Consider the following 20,998-nt stretch of genomic DNA (forward strand, 5'->3'; position numbering starts at 1 on the left):
CTTTTATGTGTTAATCTTGTTAGAGATTACAGAAAAAACATACTGTTAAATTTCATCAGTTGGGGGAAAATGAATCTGAAACATTAGGTGATTTTTAGGTATCTCCAAACACATGACTGAATTTCACATATTTACGGGGGTTGTTCACATCTGAAGGTGACATTAGTGGCTGAGATCCTAATTACAAATCAAGGTAGTAGTGGAAAGGATGACGTGACAATCCATTTTACTCTTTGTGACTGAAGTTGATTCCTTCCCCCATTGTTAGATTTGCCTGTTGGAGCTTTAGTCACTCCATTCAAATATGTCTCTTGCCATTGTGATTTTCTGAAGCCTCTGACTGAGGAAAACAATTGTTGCCCATCTGTTGCTTGTGCCCAAGATCGTTTGAGTCTGTGAATCACTATCTTTGAAACATCTGTTCTGTTCTCTTTGTTTGTGGGCTCTCTCATTTCAGCTTGTCCTATGGCAGCTACTTGGGTATACTGCCCTCATCTATTCTCTCTCTTTTTTATGGTAATTGTTAAGGGCTTACTATGTACCAGGCACTGTTCTAAGCATTGGGGTAGATATAAGATACTAAGAATAATTCTGGCATTGATTAAGCACTTACTATGTGCCAGGCACTAATTGGCCTAGAAACAGTCCCTATCCCAAATAAGGTTCAGGGTGTTAATCCCCATTTTTTAGATGAGGGAACTGAGGCACAGAGAAATGAAGTGACTTACCCAAGGTCACACAGCAGACAAGTGGCAGAGCCGAGGGCTAGAACCCAGGTCCTTCTGACTCCTAGGCTCATGCACTCTCCATTAGGCAACACTGTTCCTCACACATAGGAAGCAGCGTGGCTCAGTGGAAAGAGCATGGGCTTTGGAGTCAGAGGTCATGGGTTCGAATCCCAGCTCAGCCACTTGTCAGCTGTGTGACTTTGGGCAAGTCACTTAACTTCTCGGGGCCTCAGTTACCTCATCTGTAAAATGGGGATGAAGACTGTGAGCCCCACGTGAGACAACCTGATTCCCCCTGTGTCTACCCCAGCGCTTAGAACAGAGCTCGGCACATAGTAAGCGCTTAACAAATACCAATATTATTACCTTCTCCTCACACATCCTGCCCAATAAACCAATGCATTTTTGCCACACTCATCTCTTGTTTTTCCCTTGCTTCGAAAGTAAATGGAGAGGTTCTTTGTGAAGTAGCAGGGAAAGGAGGGAAAGCATCTGGGATGCAGGCTCTGTTGGAAATGCTCATGGACTGGGATCAGATTTTGTTGGTCATCTAGGAGTTCTGAAAAGTGACCCTACTTGAATGGGTCAACTTCAGCTTTTCTTTATCCCAATATGACAGGCAACTGAAAACGTCTGTTTGGAAAGAAATGCTTAATATTTGTATATTGCCCAGTTGATTGTATAGAATAACAGGATCGCTTCTTCACAGCCAGTCTATAATCCCATTTTCCTGCCTTCTATAGAAGAGGGCAGACTACTGATCAGTTTAGTAGGAAGGCAGCAGATGAGACAAATAACCCTGGGTCTCAAAACCACCCTCTGGGATGCATCTAGAGTAGACCCGTGGAACCCCTTTGGGCATTAAATCTAAGAACAGGGTTGCCTGATCAAGCCTGCAGATCTATTTACTTCTCCAAGCCCACTAATGGACTAGCCATGAACAAGGTGGGGAGGGAGCAGAAAAAAAGAGGTGTGAAGTGGGGTTTTCAGAACCTGGAGACAAGCCAGGTTGGAAGGAATCGTAGTAGCAGTGGGGATCATTTTCCCAATTGACCCCACTTTTATCCAGCCTAACCCTCCCAGTTCAACAAGTCTGACATGGTGATTTTTCCCTTTCATCTTCAGTTTCCACCATTCTATGTCTGACAACTGATGGATCCATTTAGGGGCTGTCCTAAACACTAGATAAATGACAAACCACTTCAGCAATTTTTTTGAGATAGGTTATTTAAGGCACCTAAGATCAGATAATTTTCCAGAATCCATAAAATCCCAGAAGAAGATTTTCAGGCATTGCTCACTGCTTTACCCTGGAGCCAACCTGGCTATGGCTTTTCCAGCTGCTCTTCAACCAGAAGTGAAGCCTCTTGCATTTGAACCTGCAGGTGTGGCAAGCAATCATATCTGAGGACAACAACCAACTCATCGTTCCTTCTTTCTGGAAATATCTATTTACCTTCCTTGTGTGTGAAACCTTAGTCATTACGATGCCTACCGTCACTATTAGTTTTAATGTTTTAAATATGTATTTATAAATAATTAAAAACATTTGAGAATCAATCCGATTACTCACCAGAATATCTTTTCCAGCCCATTTACACTCATCTCTTCGTGCGTGAGATACAGGCCAGACAATCTAAAGAAAGATGATAAAAAACCACTTTTTATCAGTTTGAAGTTTCATGTCAGAATTCCCAAGTTAGTTTAATGAACTTTAACTTAAGTCAGTACAAGTTCCTTCCAGAAACTGATAACTGTTCTCTCTGCTAGGCCCACCACTGTTAAATATCAGGTGCTATTTGTGGCATGCCAAGATGTCCGTGAGGCTGAAAGGGGTTATGAATTCTTTGGGACTTCGGGCCAACACCAGGTTGTCCACCCCAGTGTCCTATTTATCTTTATATCAAACACTTGAAAAAGCAATGAGTCTCTCCTTTTTCTTCACCCTGCCCTACACTTTTGCCCTCTTCAACATCCAGGTCACCATCCTATCTCCAATCAGTAAAATTTAAGGTAAGGGAGGCCATATAATCCATAACTTTTTTTCCAGCTTCTTACAAACTGTGGAGTGCCCCAAATCCCACCTGCCAGTGTGCTCTGCACAGAATAAGCATTCTATAAATATGCTTGATTGAAAGAATAATTGGTCACGCAGTAGAAGGTGAGTGCCTCATATATGTAGTATCTCTGAGTAGCAATAAACCATAGACTTTAATGTGTAGAATATCCACAATAGCCTGGAAATATAAAAACCTCAGATTTGCATTGGGGAAGATTAATTCATTTTCCTTGGTATACTGCAAGCCTAGTTATACTGCCTTATATTGGAAAAAATTTGGCTTATGTCCTTCAGAAAATATTCAGAGAACATCATGGTCAATAATTCACATCAGTTAAAAAGCTTTTAGACATTACATGTAGACTAAAACATGATCATCACATAATGTCTGGTTGTGATACATTTGGAGGCTCAGATATGAATGATCATAGGGCTAATTTAAAAAAAAATTCAAGAAAGATCCAAGGGAAAATTGATTTAAAAACTGTAGTGGGATCTAGCTATCAATCTGTGTATCTATCCATCATCTATCTATACGCATACTTAGAGAAGTAGCATGATTTAGCGGATAGAGCATGGCCCTGGAAATCAGAAGTACCTGGGTTCTAATCCCAGCTTTGCCACATCTTGGCTCTGTGTGACCTTGGTCAAGTCACTTAACTTCTCTGGGTCTCAGTAAGCTCATCAGTAAAATGGGGATGAAGAGTGTGATTAAGGATCTTTTTTATATTATTAATCCAGAATTGAACAAGTGAAATATGTGTCTGTGTGTTATCAATATTTAAAAAATGAGACAGAGATCTTCAGAACCATATAAGGGATCTATTTATTTTTGAGTGTTTTCCGCAATAATTTATAAAATGGTCCTGACCTGATGGTTCTTCACATTAAGTTAATAAAGGTTGAAACTTCCAGAAAAGACTGTTATTGGACTCCAGACCAAAGAAACAGTTTAACTACTGTGAGAATAGATTGTCTCTACTAACTCTATTGTATTGAACTCTCCCAAGCACTTAATACAGTGCTGTGCACACTGTGAGTGCTCAGTAATTGTTTGTGGGGAGTGCAATACCTACCTCTATAATTATGGAAAATTGGATGGACAGGAGTTGGATATTCAGAACCAAACTGAACTTTCCTACTGTCCACTCTCCATTATTTGACTTAAACAATTACCTTTAAAAAAAGAATAGGGATTTGCTTATAAATAAATGTTTGATAATTGTTTTTTTTTAAAATTTCATGACATATATGAGGGTCATCAAAATAGATAGTAATCCTTTTGGAGCACAGTTTGTCTGAAGGATATTTATGTTTGTGGTATAGGATAAATGTATTTCAGGAAATCATGAAAAGGACAATTTATTAAAGGAGATTAAAGGACAATTTATCATATCTGGATGGAAGTTTTTGTGATGGCAGTATCAGTGAGTTTTAAATATTTTTTTACAAAAAATGGAACTCCAAACACAATTCAAGATCATATAAATACAGTTTCAATGCATCGGTTCCAAAATATGTATACAAAATTACTTTTTAACCTTTTTCTTTACGTTGTATAAATGGATAGCTTCCCTTATTTCAGATTTGGACATGTATTACTATAAATCCAAAGAAGTTTCTAGACATGTAAAGGATCAAAAACAACAGTGATATCAGCAAAAAAACTGGGGTAGAAGTGATGCAAAATTTATTGCCAAAAAGTAAAACCATTTGATCCTATAATAAACCCTGAAAATTGTGCGTCATCAACTTTCTAAATGTGCTCAGATTTCATATTTTGAGATATATGTGGAAAAAGATGCAAGAATAACTATTTAGGGAAAATTCTCTTCTCTGTGAGGCCCTTCTCTATGACACTATGAGATTCCATGACACTGTCAATTTAACACCGCTTTAGAGAAAATAGTGTTACTCATCAACCGCAAAGAACTTTTAACAATCTGCCACCACTTTAAAAGACTCTAGTCATCGTGGTCAGGAAATGTTTCTACCAAGTCTGTTACATTGTACTCTCCCAAGTGCTGAATACAGTGTTCTCCAAACAGATAGCACTCAATAAATATGATTAATTGCTATGAGTAGCACAATCACACACACTCATTTATTTGAGAAGAAAAAAAATCCACATTCCTAATCTCTGAACTGTACTTTCAGAAGGACATTGTAATAGTACTCTTTGGCATGAAATGGTTTAATAGACATCCTGGTTCCTGAATGAATTAAACATATAGCTATTGACTATTGGGAAGTATATAGTTTAGAATATTTGTGTATGGCTATGGTAATCTGTGGAATTAATTTTCTTTTTTTTTTTTTTTTGCAATTCATAGACTGATACTGGAAGGCCATAACCAGCCTACTGAAATAGATACTAAAAAGAAATACCGTACAAATAGTAGAAAGCTTTCTATCTTTAACACTTAACTTTTTCACAGTTGTAGAAAAAACTTTCATACTATAGAAAACCAATTATTCTTTGTTCTTGTAAAATACGGTAAAGCTCCGATTGTCTGCACACTTCTAACACAGCAGGACAGATATAATTACAGAATATTAAACTGAATTGTGTGCTTTTCTACAATTCATCTCCTAGGAATCATAAATTCTCCACAATCCCTATGTTGGTGACTTTTATTGCTTGAGCGTATTATCTTTTCTTCTTATAGCTGCATTAAATGCTCTTTATTTGCATCTCAAAGGCTCTAGCAATTGCTCAAAAGCATTTTCTCTCAGTAGCGAACGTGTACAATTGCATATGACTGGCTGCTTAGTAAGAATTAGAGTGCATGCATTAGAATGAAGGTACCTTTTGAAAATCCTTGATATTAACCAGGTTGAATGAAAATATGTGGTCTTTTGCTCCAACATAGAGCCGACTCCGTTCCTCATCCAAAAGGAAAGTGTGGTAACTGGAGCTGTTGGCTAGGCCACTGAAGGTGATTACATTGTTGGATTCCAACATTTCTGTAAGGTAACAAAGCAAGACAATGGATGTTATTTCGATGCTGCAGAAGAATCCAGGCTATTGCAGACAGTGCTATTAGAGATGCCTTCTCTGATGTATCTAGCAGTGAAGATTTCCTTGAAGTAGAATATAACAAACAAATCTTGTTGGTGGTCACATGTATCAGGAAACTGAAGCCATATAGGCAATTCCAGATCATATAAATGGAGTTTCTGGTTCAGAGTGATTCAACTGACAGGAGAAACAGAACAGGAGAAAGCAAATTATCAAGGTCAATTCAGGGCTTAAATTTATCAGCTTCTTTAAGTGAAAATAAGTTAAAATAGAATGGCTAAATGCCACAGTCAATAAAGGCAATGTCCAAAGGCATATTCTTTTTGGACTTTTGTCCTGACGTATATATGTGTATATATATGTAAGTATGAAGATAAGGAAAAAATCTAAAGTATAGCTGTAGACATGAGTGTAGATATATTAGATATAGATATATCAGTTGATTGGACCTATTTACCATTACACATTTCAAATAAAGTTCAAATACTTATGTTTCTGATAAAGTGAACCTAAGTCCACCCCTTAGGCACTCATTCGCTATATCAGCGGTTTACACATTGTCATTTTTCAGTGCTTTCTCTGCTTCCAAGATTTATTTCAGTGAACTACTAACATCTGTCCAACTTGAAAAGCGGTACCTCCATCCCAGTTGAATCCCTCCCCCCATTCAGAGTAAATGCAGCCATATGTTTAATGTCTTTCAAGGAGCATAAACATTCTTGAATGAGTAAAATGATTTGATGAATAGATAATTGCAAACTAAAGCTTCTATGGAGAACTCTTGTATTATGGTACATTTATTAAAGTTGATTTGTGTTGATAAATGTTTCATCACTTGCATCTTCCACATACGTTGCCTGTTCATCTTGCGCAGCCCTATTTTTCATTTCCCCATTCTTCCCCTGATCACTCCTTCTATGCTTCTCTAGAAAACCTTATTCAGCTCCAGCTTTAAAGCCTGGAATTATGTCTTATTCTCTATATTCAAATCCAATCTCGTAATTCCAACCTTCTCAAGGAAGGCTTCTCAGTGTAACTGGTGGATTGTATTCTCCCATGTGCTAAGTATAATGCTCTGCACACAGTAAATGCTCAATAAATACCATTATTGACTGATAGAAGCCTTCCTTGATTCCGTGGAGATGTGTAAATTAAGCAGCAACAGGGAGAACAATCCCCCAGGGTCCCAACTCACATATCTTGAAACAGCCTCAACCACAAATGACACTGATTCACCTTCCTTCTAACGTAAATTCTTTAACTAGGGATTGGTTCTTTCTTTGCCCTGTTCAAGTTTACTATATTGTTTTTACTCTGGGTTTTCTTCTTCCTTTTGAGTCCAGGAGGTCATGGAAAGGAGCTAAACTCTGTCTTTAATTATCTCACTAGATACTAGACACTAGATACTGTGATGTGTGAATGGAGGAAAGAATAATCTGACAACTGTGGCTCAGTCTTCCACCAAAGGAATAAATTATTCAATCATATTTATTGAGTGATTACTATGTGCAGAGCACCGTACTAAGTTCTTGGAATGTACAATTCGGCAACAGATAAATCCATCCTGAACTGAAAAGGATCTGCTCACTTTCGAAGGAGCTGGGTGGCCTTATGGGAAAATAGCTGTGGGTTGAATAATAGATTATTTTCTGGTCTATCATGGTTATGCCTGGTCTACAAAGTATACATAACTGGGCAGCCTAGCTATACTTAGGGTATACACCCATTATATAGCCCACCAGCTCTGCTTGCACCTAGGAAAAGTTTGTTAGTCTATCCCAGATAATTACAGTGTGCAAAGATACCCAAGGTGTTTTTAAAAATGTCCTCGCTTCAACCCATTTGGGAGAATCTGAACACAAACACTAATGTCTGATAGTGAAGTCTTAGATATAAATCCACAACAAGACTCTATATGGAGAAAGTAGAGACACTGCCACAAATAAAATGCAAGTTCTCTGCTTTAAAAAGATATTTCCCAAAGACTGATGCACCCCCTATGGAAAGGAAATCCAGGCATGTGGTGCAATAAACCATAGAAAGAGGAAAGTCCAGTTGTATGTCTAACTCAGAGTGTGACTGTTATTGAGGTAATCAACCCTTTTGCTTTATTCTTTCACACAATCAGCATAACAATCACAGACTGCCGAATTAGGGCTGTTAATAATAATAATAATAATAATATATGTTGGTATTTGTTAAGCGCTTACTATGTGCAGAGCACTGTTCTAAGCGCTGGGGTAGATACAGGGCAATCAGGTTGTCCCACGTGAGGCTCACAGTCTTCATCCCCATTTTATAGATGAGGTAACTGAGGTACAGAGAAGTTAAGTGACTTGCCCACAGTCACACAGCTGACAAGTGGCGGAGCCAGGATTCGAACCCATGACCTCTGACTCCCAAGCCCATGCTCTTTCCACTGAGCCACACTGCTTCTCTAGCAGCTGTTGTAAAGAGCTGTTGTAGTGGCTGTTGTAAAGAGCAGGTCATTTAAAAGATGAAAAATCAATACTTCCTAATGTAAGAAGAGGGCAATCTACAATCTACTTCACAAGAAAAACAAACAACTAAATAACCAAGAGATGACAACATTGACCATTCAAAACAAGATAGATTCTTGCCAGTGACCTTGAGGTGAAAACTTCAATATCTTATTTCTAATCCCCCGAATCTCACTGCTTATTTTTAAATCCTTGGATTTGTGTTTGTTCCTATCACCAGCTTCTATAAAATAGCCTTTATTTGACATCTGTGTTCTGGCTACTCAAGAGAAGATGACTTTGGATTAATCAATGCTAATAAATTATTCCCCATCTGAAAATCAATTTGTTCATCAACTAATGTTATTTTTAGTATTCTATTAATTGCCTCAGTAGACAATAAACTTGATAAGAAACACTCTTGGTAGAAACAATGATAAGCAATTCTTCACATCCATACCATGCAATTATGCACCTGTTGGTCATCATGAAGATAAATCAAGATACTTACAAAAAAGTGACTGGATCAAAGTGTTCTAACTTAAAAAGTTAAATGACATTAGTACTGATTTCTCCTATGTTAAATATTCAGCATTGGCTATTTAAAAAAAATACAGATGGTATGGTATGGTATGGTAAGTTCATCACTTATATGAACTAGACTTTCATACATAAAAAATAGTACTTTCCTCTTTCAAGGACCTCTATCATGTGTGTGGTCAGAGAAGCCCTCATGTTGCTAAGTCGTGCAAATTGCCTTTATTTTGTGAAAGACTGAAAGTTATATTCTTAGCTCTTTCTGTAGGAATGACTCAATTGTTTTTCAAGATTCCTGCTCAGCCTGCCCATCTCCATGAGCTTTTTGATTCCTGTAAGAATCCACTGCCAGATATTTCTAGCATTCTCCTCCTACCTTTGGAAAATGCTAGATATTTTTTTAAATTCAGAAACACGCACAACTGATGGCTAGGTTATTTCACAGCTTTCAGAGCCAGGACCAGAATTAGCTGTCTCTTGACTCACTGAGACATGCTCTTTACCCTGGACCAACGTGGTATTGTAAAATCAGTGAATAATAATGATAATGATGGTGTCTGTTAAGCACTTGCTATGTGTCAAGAACTGTTCTAAGTGCTAGGGTAAATAGGAGCTCATCAGGTTGGACACAGTCCCTGTCCCACATAAGGCTTGGGGTCTTAATCCCCAGTTTACAGATGAGGTAGCAGGCACAGAGAAGTAAAGTGAGTTGACTAAGGCCATGCAGCAGACAAGTGGCAGCACCAGAATTAGAACCCAGCTCCTTCTGACTCCCAGGCCAATGATTTATCCACTAAGCCATGCTGCTTCTACATAATAATAATAATGGTATTTGTTAAGTGCTTACTTTGTGCCAGGCATTGTTCTAAGCACTGGGGTGAATATAAGCAAATTGGGTTGGACAAGCCCCTGTCCCACATAGGGCTCACAATCTCAATCCCCATTTTACAGATGAGGTAAATGAGGCACGAAGAAGTGAAGTGACTTGTCCAAGGCTTCACAGCAGACAAGTGGGAGAACCGGGATTAGAACCTATGACCTTCTGACTCTTAGGCTTGTGCTGCATCCACTATGCCATGCTGCTTCTCTGTTGGATCCATTGTGTAATTTCATAGCCTTCCTCATGGATTTTTGCAGATGTCCTAAATTATTGCTTGGAATATCTCTTAATACTTCAGAAGCTACTATTCCTGTTGACTTTAAGTTATTTAGAAATGTATACAAGAGTCACACACATACTTTAGAGAGTTATTTTTTCCCCTATGGTTTGCTAATTCACGTATAACACAGACAGAATCACATAATTTGAAGCTTTTCTGTACAAAAAATGTAAGCTTGATTATTTTGTTCATGTGGTTTAGAAAATTGGGATGGCAGGAAAAAGTAAGGTTTGTGGTTATCCTGATCCCTTTATTCTTCTGATCTTTTCAATTGTTCCTGTTTTCTGGACTTTTTAATCACGTAGTAACTCTGCCATCAGACTGAGCACAAGGCCAAGAAAAGATGCTTTCCCCAAAACCAGGCAAACGTTTTACAGGATAATTTACTGACCCTACAAATGATTAAACATTGCATCACACTACAGGTGAAGATAAGAATGTGTCCCTTTCCAAAATTGTTTTTATATATAAATCAAACACCTGCTTTTAGAGGATTAGTTGTCCAACTGTTGGTGAGGAAACATTGGGCCAGAAGACATCTGGATATCAAAAATTTATGACATTCAAGTCACTCTATCCTTGAGGATCTTCAGGTTCCCAAAAATAACTTAAATGAAGAAACAACCAAGATACCCTGAACTGAAAACTTTGAATCCACCATTAGTGGATTTAAGACAAGAAGGCTCCTATGGCTAATTTGCTTTACTGGATTTCAAGAGTGCTCAAAATGGGTCATTTCTATTTCACAACATACATGGTCCTCATAATGCCATTATAAAAATAAAAATTCAAAATATACCAACATCTGCACTATTCTAATAAGATCAGTATTGACATATTTCTTTCTTTCATTTCAGAAATGGTCAATACTATGGTGAAATCTTATTTTTCTAAGGTAGAGGCCACGGTGGGGAGGAGGAAAGCCAGAGAGGAATGGAAAGAGACTAGTTAAAAGGAGAAAAATGTTGGGCTTATTGTTGCTTAATGAGCCCTAGCCAATGATCTTGCCAACTTTAGTTTGAGAGAACTGGTTTAGAACACCTGAATTTCAACATCTCATTCTACCTGATGTCAGTCCATTTCTCTTGCACTTTCCAGGAAGATAATGATCTGCTTTATTATATTTCCTTACAGCCCAAATGGTTACACTAATCCTTTCTATGCAATTTAGACATTTAATATTGGCATCCAGGACCACACACATTGTAAGTTATCATTCACCCCAACCAAACATTTAAAAGCTCATTTCATTATTACTAAGCATTTTGGTTCTCAATCATTTATGTTGGTACTTTAATCTCAAATGTAGTTATCCACTGATGGGATTGAGATGTCCAAAGTTAGCATCACTGAAGCATTGTTCTACCAATTCACGTATGAGAGAGAACATCATTTTTTAGTATTCCATCTCATGGTTCATATGGCCATATTCATGTAGATGACTCTATCCTTTCAGGTTTGTGAGCTGAGTTTCTTTCCAAAGCTAGGAAGAATAAGGTGGGAAAGAGCACCCTCTCTGTTTCTAGAACTGTGCTGCTACTCTGAGTGCTTCTGGCTTGTTAACTTATTACTCTCAAGGTATTTTTCTTAATTTGAGTCAGCAAGGCTCGAAGAAAATCATTAATCTTCATCTCAAGCATTCAAGCAACATTGTACAAGAAGAAATGTTATTCATTTGCTACACCACCTTGGTGGGTATGTCTGGCTCAGTGGAAAGCAGCATGGCTCAGTGGAAAGAGTCCGGGCTTGGGAGTCAGCGGTCATGGGTTCGATTCCTGGCTCTGCCACTTGTCAGCCGTGTGACTGTGGGAAAGTCACGTAACTTCTCTGGGCCTCAGTTACCTCATCTGTAAAATGGGGATTAACTGTGAGCCTCACGTGGGACAACCTAATTACCCTGTATCTACCCCACTGCTTAGAACAGTGCTCTGCACATAGTAAGAGTTTAACAAATACCCACATTAGAAGCAGTGTGGCTCAGTGGAAAGAGTCCGGGCTTGGGAGTTAGAGGTCATGTGTTCAAATCCCGGCTTTGCTACTTGTCAACTGTGTGACTGTGGGAAAGTCACTTAACTTCTCTGAGCCTCAGTTACCTCATCTGTAAAATGGGGATTAGGACTGTGAACCTCATGTGGGACAACCTGATTACCCTGTATACCCCAGTGCTTAGAACAGTGCTCTGCACATAGTAAGCGCTATACAAATACCAACATTTATTTTTATTTTTTAAACAATGATATGAGTAACATCAGAGGCAATTTCATGACTGCTTCAAAAATATGGTATTAACTATTCAAGTTAGAGTTTGAAAAAGGCCTTCAAATTTTCCAAAGATAGGGAAAAACTGCCAGAAATATCTGGTAGCAGACTTTTACAGGAGTCAAAAAGTTCATGGAGATGGGGATGGAGATTTTAGTAGAGCTGGAACAAAAGAGAGTAGAGTAACTGCTGGGATTTCTTCTTTCAGAGACTAGCCCACAGGACTTCACTCAAAATTCTAATTTTTTTTAACAAATCAAGATACAGTGATATTTTGTCACTAGAAATTCAATTCTGATTGTCGTATTTTCCTATTTTAGAATGCTTAATATACATGAACTTCCAGTTTTGCAAAATTTTGTGTGCAATATTTTTGTTTGATATATTGGAACCACTAAGGAAACAAAGGTTTGAGAAGAAATTGCTCTCTAATAACAAATTTCATTCATGCATTCCTGCGTCCTACTGAATCTGAATGAAAGCAGCCCTTATTTAGATTTGGTTACTGTGATAAGAGATAAACTGTTCTACAGTCATTTGAAGAGTCACACCCATGTTGACTTAAAGTAGGAATTCACTAAGTAGTGCACTAATTGCTTCAACTGTTGAAACATTTACCACAAATAAACAGAAAATCATATAAGTGGAATTGGCTAAGTCTCTTTAGAAAGGTTCATCCATCATTCAGCAGGATGACCTGTCAATAATATTTCTCTCTCAAGCTTTCTCCTGTCCCTGAGCTGATTTAGCCCCAGCAAGTGGGCCTACCAAAGGTTGTCTTCTCAATTTCTCTAGATTTCCCGTGGTTTCTCCATATTGCCTGAAGAGCAGCTACCTTCTTGCATTTTCTGGTGCAAGCTCAGAAACCCTTAAATGGAGGAAACTCTTTATGGAATCTCCATGGAAAAGAAATTCAGGATCTGTTCCAATATGGTCTGCCCTCCACTAGTTCCCCTGAATGATATCCCTGGATGGTAACCATCAGGACTGCAGTAGTGCATTGTGTAAAATCAATGGACCTAAGCATGGCCAGAGATGTTCCCCGTCCTCATTTTCAGGGGGCACAGCCCTGGTCTTCATTGTTTCCACACCTGTGTTAATTGCTCCAGTGGGGTCCTGGGATTTTTAGTTCCAGCAACCCAGTGACACAAATGCGAAGAATGAAACATCTCCCTTGCACTGTACTGTTCTGCAAATGGGCTCTTGATCCATTACCTCAAGTTTGCGTGAATTGGGATGTGGAAAATTTTAAGTCACCCTGACTGGATTGTTCCGGCCTTACTCAGCCCCTCTATCACAATAATGAGAGACCTGTTGCTGAGCCTGGCCAATGATCATTGATCTTTTCCCTGTAACATTGATCTGCTGGGTACCTCATATAGCTCTTGCCCCTCTGGGCCTGTGTCTCTTCAGTGAGCCATGGCATTCCACTCTGCAAGGTTCCATGTCATACCCATGCCCTACAAGACTGGAAGACTCAGTGTTGTTGGAGGAGTTGGCTTTCTGGCTACTGCCTTTAGGGTACCAGTACCCAAATATTCTAATTTTTTTCAATCAATGATATATATTGAGCGCTTGCTGTGCGCTGAGCATTGCATTATGTTCTTGAGAGAGTACAATAGAGTAATAATGATAACAAAAATAATAATACAGTAATTGTTGTATTTGTTAAGCACTTACTATGTGACATGTACTGTTACTACGTACTGGGACAGGTACAAGATTATCAAATCACACTTGGTGCTCTCAATCTAAGCAAAAGAAGAAAAGGTGTTGAATTCCCATTTTGCAGATGAGGTAACTGAGGCACAGAGAAATTAAGTAACTTTCCCAAGATCACACAGCAGACAGGTAGCAGAACCAGGATGAGAATGCAGGTCCCCTGACTTCTTCTGATTCCAGTAGAGTTGGTAGATATAATCCCTGTCCTCAAGGAACTTACAATCTTTGAACATGTTACATCCAGCTAAGCCCATCTAGGACCTTAGAACTAAGATCAGCTAAACTGGTCTCTGTCAATGATGTTGCTTCCTGTCAATCAAAATGTGATTATATCATGATTCTAGTACAATACAGCACAGTGAAAAGAGCATGAATCTGGGAATCAGGACATATGGGTTCTAGTTCCACTTCTGTCACTGGCCAGCTGGGAGCCCTTGGGCAAGTTACCCAATCTTTCTGGTACTTTGGTTTCCTCATCTGTAAAATGGGGATATGACCACCCACTGTTCTTCCTTCCTCTTAGATTGTGAGTCCAATGTAGGAGAGTGGCTGAGTCCAAATAGATTATCTTTTATCTCCACTAGTGCTAAGCATGGCACTTCGGGACAGAGTAATCACTTAATAAATACCACGATTATTCTGATGCAACACTTAGCTTACCTCAGCATGGCCTAAAAGAGCACAGGCATGGGAGTCAGAAGACTGTGGGTTCTAATCCTGCCTCCACCACTTGTCTGCTGTGTGACCCTGGGCAAGTCACTTTACTTCTCAGGGCCTCAGTTACTTACCTCATCTGTAAAATGGAAATTGAGACTGTGAGCCCAATGTGGGCCAGGGACTGTGTCTAACCCAATTTGCTCGTATCCAACCCAGCACAGTGCCTGGCACATAATAAGAGCTTAACAAATACCATAGTTATTATTATTATTATTACCTAAAAAGATCAGAGGGCCTAACCATACACCCATTTTTGGTCAGAGATGCTTCTTCCTTCCTTGTCTTTTTTCTGGGCTGGATCATTCCAGCTTTTAGCTTGCCCTGCCATGGCTCTTTTCCTAGTTTTCTTTTAACCCTATCAAGGATTAAAATTAGTTGTCAGAGATGAGCAGGTCTGGAAATCACAGATAACCTGAAATAGTAAGTCAGAAGCTATGGCGCCTTACGGTCTTCTCATTGTTTAGATGAGAGTAATCTACTGAACCAGCTGGAAACCTCCCTCTCCCCTCCCCACGAGTGAACAGGACTGTTGGAATAGCAATGTCCGTGCAATATCTTGAAGTTTCTTCTGTTAGAAAACCTAGATTTTTTTTGTAGATCAGTCCGCTCTTCTCTGAAAGTATTAATCATTGCAGTATGTATGTCCCAAACACTGCCGAAGCACTGGGATAGATACAAGGTAATCATATCTGATATTCTGTGTATAGAGGACTCAAAATTCAAGAGGAAGGAGAAGAGGTGTTAAGTAGGTATTTATCAGGCAAGGAAACTGAGGCATAAGGATGTGAAGTGACTTGCTCAAGGTCACATAGGAGGCAAGTTGCAGAGCTGGGATGAGAACCTAGAGCTCCCAACTCGCAGTGCTCTGCTATTTCCACCAGGCCATTTACAGGCTATGCAAAAAGAAAGGGATAGTTAATATAAAATCCTTTGCTTCTCAAAAGTTGGGTTGTAGTGATACACAGCAAGGGCTCACTAAATACCATCGATTGGTCATTGATAAATGACTGATGCATGACCACCATCAATTCCTTTTGCAAAGTTTAATGAAGAGGTGTTTATCGATTAAACATCAAGCACCTGATATTCTATGAAACTCTGCATGCATGCTGTTCAGGAAAAATAATGAATTTCAAGCATACCTAATAATCCTGCCTGAGACCAGAAATTATGTCCACTAACTCTACTGTAGTGAACCCTCCCAAAAGCACTTATTTCAATGTTCTGCACACAGTAAGTGCTCAACAAATATCATTGATTGACTTACTGATGGACTGAAATACTAAATGTAAAATTGGATTCTAAACAGGTAGGCAAAGGAAAATAAGCCTCCTGTCATTCAGTTCTAAGAAACTTTTAAACTATTTCTGTTTAAAAGAATCACGAAACATTTTTTCAGGCCACTGGTTTTTAAGCTTCTCATTTTCCTTCAGTATGTTTATTTTGTATGTAAGCATTAAGTAAGGTTATTTCTGCCAATCACTTCTTTACAAATAACACTATCATCAATTATCTTTTGGCTAAATAGCTGCACTTTTAAGTAATGTTTCCTTCATTTTAAATTGTATTATCAGTTTGGCTTTTCTGGTGACACCTGATAGGAGGTATTCTTTGTTCATCTTAAAATTAAACATTTTAAGGTCTAAATGCCAAGTCAATTCTCAGCTTCACAAAAGCGGTATGAAAGATTCCGATTAATAATAATGTTGGTATTTGTTAAGCGCTTACTATGTGCCGAGCACTGTTCTAAGCACTGGGGTAGACACAGGGGAATCAGGATGTCCCACGTGGGGTTCACAGTCTTAATCCCCATTTTACAGATGAGGTAACTGAGGCACAGAGAAGTTAAGTGACTTGCCCATTAATGATTCTGTAGTGTCTCCACTGGAGCAATAAAAAGGTGACATAAGATTTCCAATTTTTTATTTTATTTTGTTTTCTATTAGGCTTGATGCCACCATTAAAAGGGGCCACAAGTTGGTAGAAAGCATAGGAGAATTTGTATTTCCAAACAGAAATTTGTTTTTATAAAATTATCCTTTCCTACAGGCATTGAGTCTTTTTGCTAACTTATTATACAACTGCAACTTTAATTTTTATAATACTATCTTCTTAGAAAAATATATATTTTAAAAATATGAATGAAGGAATAGATAAAAAGTTCATAGCTGGACTTGTCTGGGGAATTTAATTACTCTCACCTCATTCAGAAATCTCTAACTAAAAATGCTATTAGACACCAGAGTTTATCAGCCCTATTAAGTCACTTCATTAGCTGTCAAGAAGCATAAGTGATATTGCTGTGAAAGCCTCGATTCAGGTAGTGGAAAATGCTTATTCAGCAAATAGACCACTTATCAAGAAATGGAATTCAGAGAGGGTTTAGCCAAGAAAGCACATTATGTATAAACAGTTGCATTATCATTTTACTAGACTTCAAAGGAAAGAGAACACAGCTATCAGCATTTCACTTGGGAGTTACAGAAAGGTTATGTACCCTGATATCCTGAAAATGATTACAGGAGTTTTTACCTAGTGATCATGCTGCAACACCTGGTAAAATAGGATTTTAGAAAAAGGTTGGCATTATCAAATTAGTAAAAATGAAATAAACAATCTCATCTTTACAACGATCATAACATTTTTTTTCTCATGGAGGCTTTTTTCATTTCTTCATTCAGTCATATTTACTGAGCACTTACTGTGCGCAGAGCACTATGCTAAGAGCTTGGAAAGTAGAATTCAGCAACAGAGACAATCCCAACCCAACAACGGGCACACATTTCTTCATTTTAAATTCATATTTATTAATACCTGACCACGTGCCAACCACTAAGGGAGATATAATCTAATCACAAAAGACAGAACCTGTCCTAATCAGGGCTTGTAATCTAAGGAGGGAGAACAGGTATTAACCTCATTTTACAGATGAGGCAGACAGAAGTTAGGTGACATGCCCAAGGTTCCAGAGCAGACAAGTGGCAGAATAAAGCCTAGGAGTCGGGTCTTCTGAATCCCAATCCTGTGTTCTTTCCACTAGGCCACAACTGTTTCCAAACAGACTTACGAAACAGTTGACTTTTGTGTGAGATTTTGAGAGCAATCCTCAGTGTGGGTATACAAATAGATTTCATAAATATGAAATATAATCAGAAAAATGACACCCTTTGCCCTCTTCTTTTTCTCACACTACTTAACTGGACCTTTTGAAGAGTTCAAAGGTGGAAATATTATCTGGATAATGCAGAAGGTTTGCTCATGTTAAAACCTCAGTAAAAAAACACAATCTGAATCAGGAAAATTGGCTTCTGTCAGGGATTTGCCTGACCAAGTCTTTGTTCAAAGGCATTGGGAATAATGTATATTCTCCATTCAAAAAACGCTAGAGAGACTATAAAATATAATTATAACCAATGTAAGGAAAGTTTGTACCTCAACTGACTTTTCAGCTTTAGCCAAAAATGCCTTCAGTTTTATGAAGGCCTGGTTATAAGACTGGAAAAATTGCTAAACATTTTCAACCCAATAGGAATACAGTAGGTTATTAAAAGTCTGCAAAGAGATTATGGCCTAGTTGTACACAGTGGGATAGGGCATGGGAGGAACATTTTTCTGGCTCCACAATTCTCCAGATGATGTAAAAGGTCCATGTTCATTGAGGTCTCCTTTGCTTCCTAGAGTGATTTAGAATGGGCTAAATACTAATATACTAATACTAATAACATACTAATAACAATTCAGTCGTCATCATGGCCATCTTGGCTTTCCTCCTCCTTGCCGCTACCTAACAAACATGTTAAGCCGGTACGGTGTCCCCTTCACGGACCGGCCGACTCCACTCACCGGGACGCCCCGGATCACCCACACGGAAGTCACCGACCTCTCCACGCCTATGTGGAGCATCCACCCTGGCCCACCCCATGACCACACACACACACCCCGGCGCCTCACCCGCTGCCGGCCCTGGAGGGCGGAGGCGTGGGGAGTGGGGCGCCGCCTCTCACCCTTCCCCCGGCAAGGGGGGATGGGCTCGGGGGGGGTGGTGGAGACAGTGGACTGGAAGCAGGGCGAGTGAGTCACCATTTTAATCTGGAATGAAGGGAGAAGGAACAAACAGTTGATTCCTGGAGAGATTGTATGCCCCTTGAGGGCAGGGACTGTGCCTACTAACTTTACTGTATTATACACTCCCAAGTGCTTAGAACAGTGCTCTACACAGTAAGCACTCGATAAATACCATTGATAGACTGATTGATTGACCAGGGCTCTAAATGCTTCTCCTGTTGCCATTATCTCAGATCTGATGGAGCAGGGAAATTAGAAAAGCAGATGTTCCTCTACTTACAAGATGAAGAATTACAAACAGTAGCACTTGGTTCCACATGCTGGGAAAGTTTCAAGTTTGAAAGATCTCTCCACCCCTGTGGTTCCAGGCATCTTTAAGCATCTGATCACCTCAGAGGAAACAGTGACATTGTAGATTCCAGGCCTAGGCTAGGACAGCAAAAACATTGAGAGCTAAGAGCCAAGAATTAGACCTTAACTATCTTGGCTGAACTATCTTGCCTTCAAACTTTTCCATCATGGGCCTCCTAAGAGATGTTTATAGTACCAGTTACTCCTTATCCCCACCCACATTTCCTTCTTCATGCCTCAAGCGATTGCTACAAACTTTAACTTTGCTGTTTTCTAATGGTCCCGTAGGATCACTTTGCTTTATTTGAAAAACACAAATTTCTGCATTTAAAAAATTCCACTATGTAGATGCTGAGTTGGCTAAATAGAACACTGTAGAAAATATTTAATATTTACTCCTTCCCAGGCTGATTAATATATACGTGGAGTAAAATTTTGGATGCCTTCCTAGAATTTCAATCATTTGCTTTTGACTGAAAAATAAAATATAAGTCACTTCAGATTTGTTCCATGCTTTAGAAGATGGATTTTTATTTTTTTTTAGGAAAATACGTATTTTTCTTGGCTGTGTGTTACCACTGCTGATTTACTTCAACCATAACTGTATTTTCATGCTGGAGTACCACATCAGGAATATTTGAATCGAAATGTCCACCTCTCTTTGAGAGCTGTGGAATCCCAAAATGACAGTAGCCAGTGTAATTTTAGTTGCATGTAAGTCATTATATTTTACAAAAGCAGCTGTTTCTTATGGAAGAGGTCCAGATTTCCTCTTCAGGATGTAAACCAGTGACCTCATACTTCCAACTCAAGACCTATCTATCAACACCCTTTCCTATGTTACATTTTCATGACAGAGGATCCTCCCCTCTGTCTGATAAACCTATCCAGAACTTAAGCAAAAACATTTTAATTAGACTCAAGGATGATCACGGCCCAGTGGAGTTTGATATGATCATTCTCTTCCCTGACTCCATGTATTCCTATTTATCGAAGAGAACTGGGAAGTAACCTAGCTTTCGTACACTCTATCTTGGACTGGTAAGAGACTTATGCTGCCTGGAAATTAATGTGCTGAGGGCAGGTGTGCTTTGAGGTTCCCTGAACAGCTCTGCCAATACATTTCAATCTTGATCTAAAAAAACGCCAACCTTTGCAGTTGCAATTCTCTCATGAGAAGAAGACTGCATATGGTGTCAAACTACATCAAGTGTTAGATTTAGTAGCTGGAGAACACTATCTTTATCTTAGCATTCCTTATTTCCCCTGAGGATGCTTATACTCTATACTAATAAAGTGGGAATATGAATGGTTGAAGCCAAAATGCCTAATTAAATGAACTACTGACATTAAATTCCATGTATTTAGGAGGAAAGCGATGTTAAAATGTTAAGTATATATACACTGAAAAACTAGGCAGTCACTGTTCCTAAAAATGAGGTCAGTGAGAAATACTGTCTAGCTATCTAATACTTTGACCTAGTTTAAGTTGTGTATTCCAAATTTGACATGTGAACAGTTTTGCCACAGAATTGTTTTCAAAACCAAAGCACTGGAACTTTACTCACACACTCATGTACACACACCCCACCTTTCCTTCTTTCTTGGTGACCAGCAAAACATGGAAGTGGGGCAGAAAGTGGGAGCTGGCAGTCCTCAGCACTCTGGGGCTTCTTCACTACAAATCCCAGAATGCTAAGAGGGTCTAAACTAAGCTCCAGCCCAGGCAATTCAAAAGCTCAAATATTTAAATGAGCAATAGTATGTGGGTGCAAAGTGAACTACTGAGTATCAACCAACTAGCACTTTTGCATGTTTTTAGCAGATTTTTCAGGACAGTTTAAAATCAAGGGTAATCATAAACCATGGGACTCATTCAGTTACCAGGTTTAAACTGC

The 20,998-nt window shown here is 38.9% G+C and overlaps 1 protein-coding gene across 4 annotated transcripts in view; it reads right to left on the reverse strand.

Annotated features, from left to right (window-relative positions):
• The window catches only part of SEMA3A (semaphorin 3A), a 266,016-nt gene that overhangs the window by 131,988 nt on the left and 113,030 nt on the right, over positions 1 to 20,998 (reverse strand). For 3 of the 4 annotated variants that reach the window (XM_039913932.1, XM_029077340.2, XM_029077341.2), the window contains 2 exons: positions 5,597 to 5,754; positions 2,302 to 2,364 (listed from right to left, as the gene is read on the reverse strand). In XM_039913932.1, coding sequence (XP_039769866.1) covers positions 2,302 to 2,364; positions 5,597 to 5,754 — 221 coding nt within the window. Of the gene's footprint in view, positions 1 to 2,301; positions 2,365 to 5,596; positions 5,755 to 19,029; positions 19,177 to 20,998 lie in introns of those variants that run through there. The other variant, XM_029077342.2, reaches the window with a different exon arrangement.

Source organism: Ornithorhynchus anatinus, chromosome 13, assembly GCF_004115215.2.
Source record: "Ornithorhynchus anatinus isolate Pmale09 chromosome 13, mOrnAna1.pri.v4, whole genome shotgun sequence".
NCBI classification, from domain to species: Eukaryota; Metazoa; Chordata; class Mammalia; order Monotremata; family Ornithorhynchidae; genus Ornithorhynchus; species Ornithorhynchus anatinus.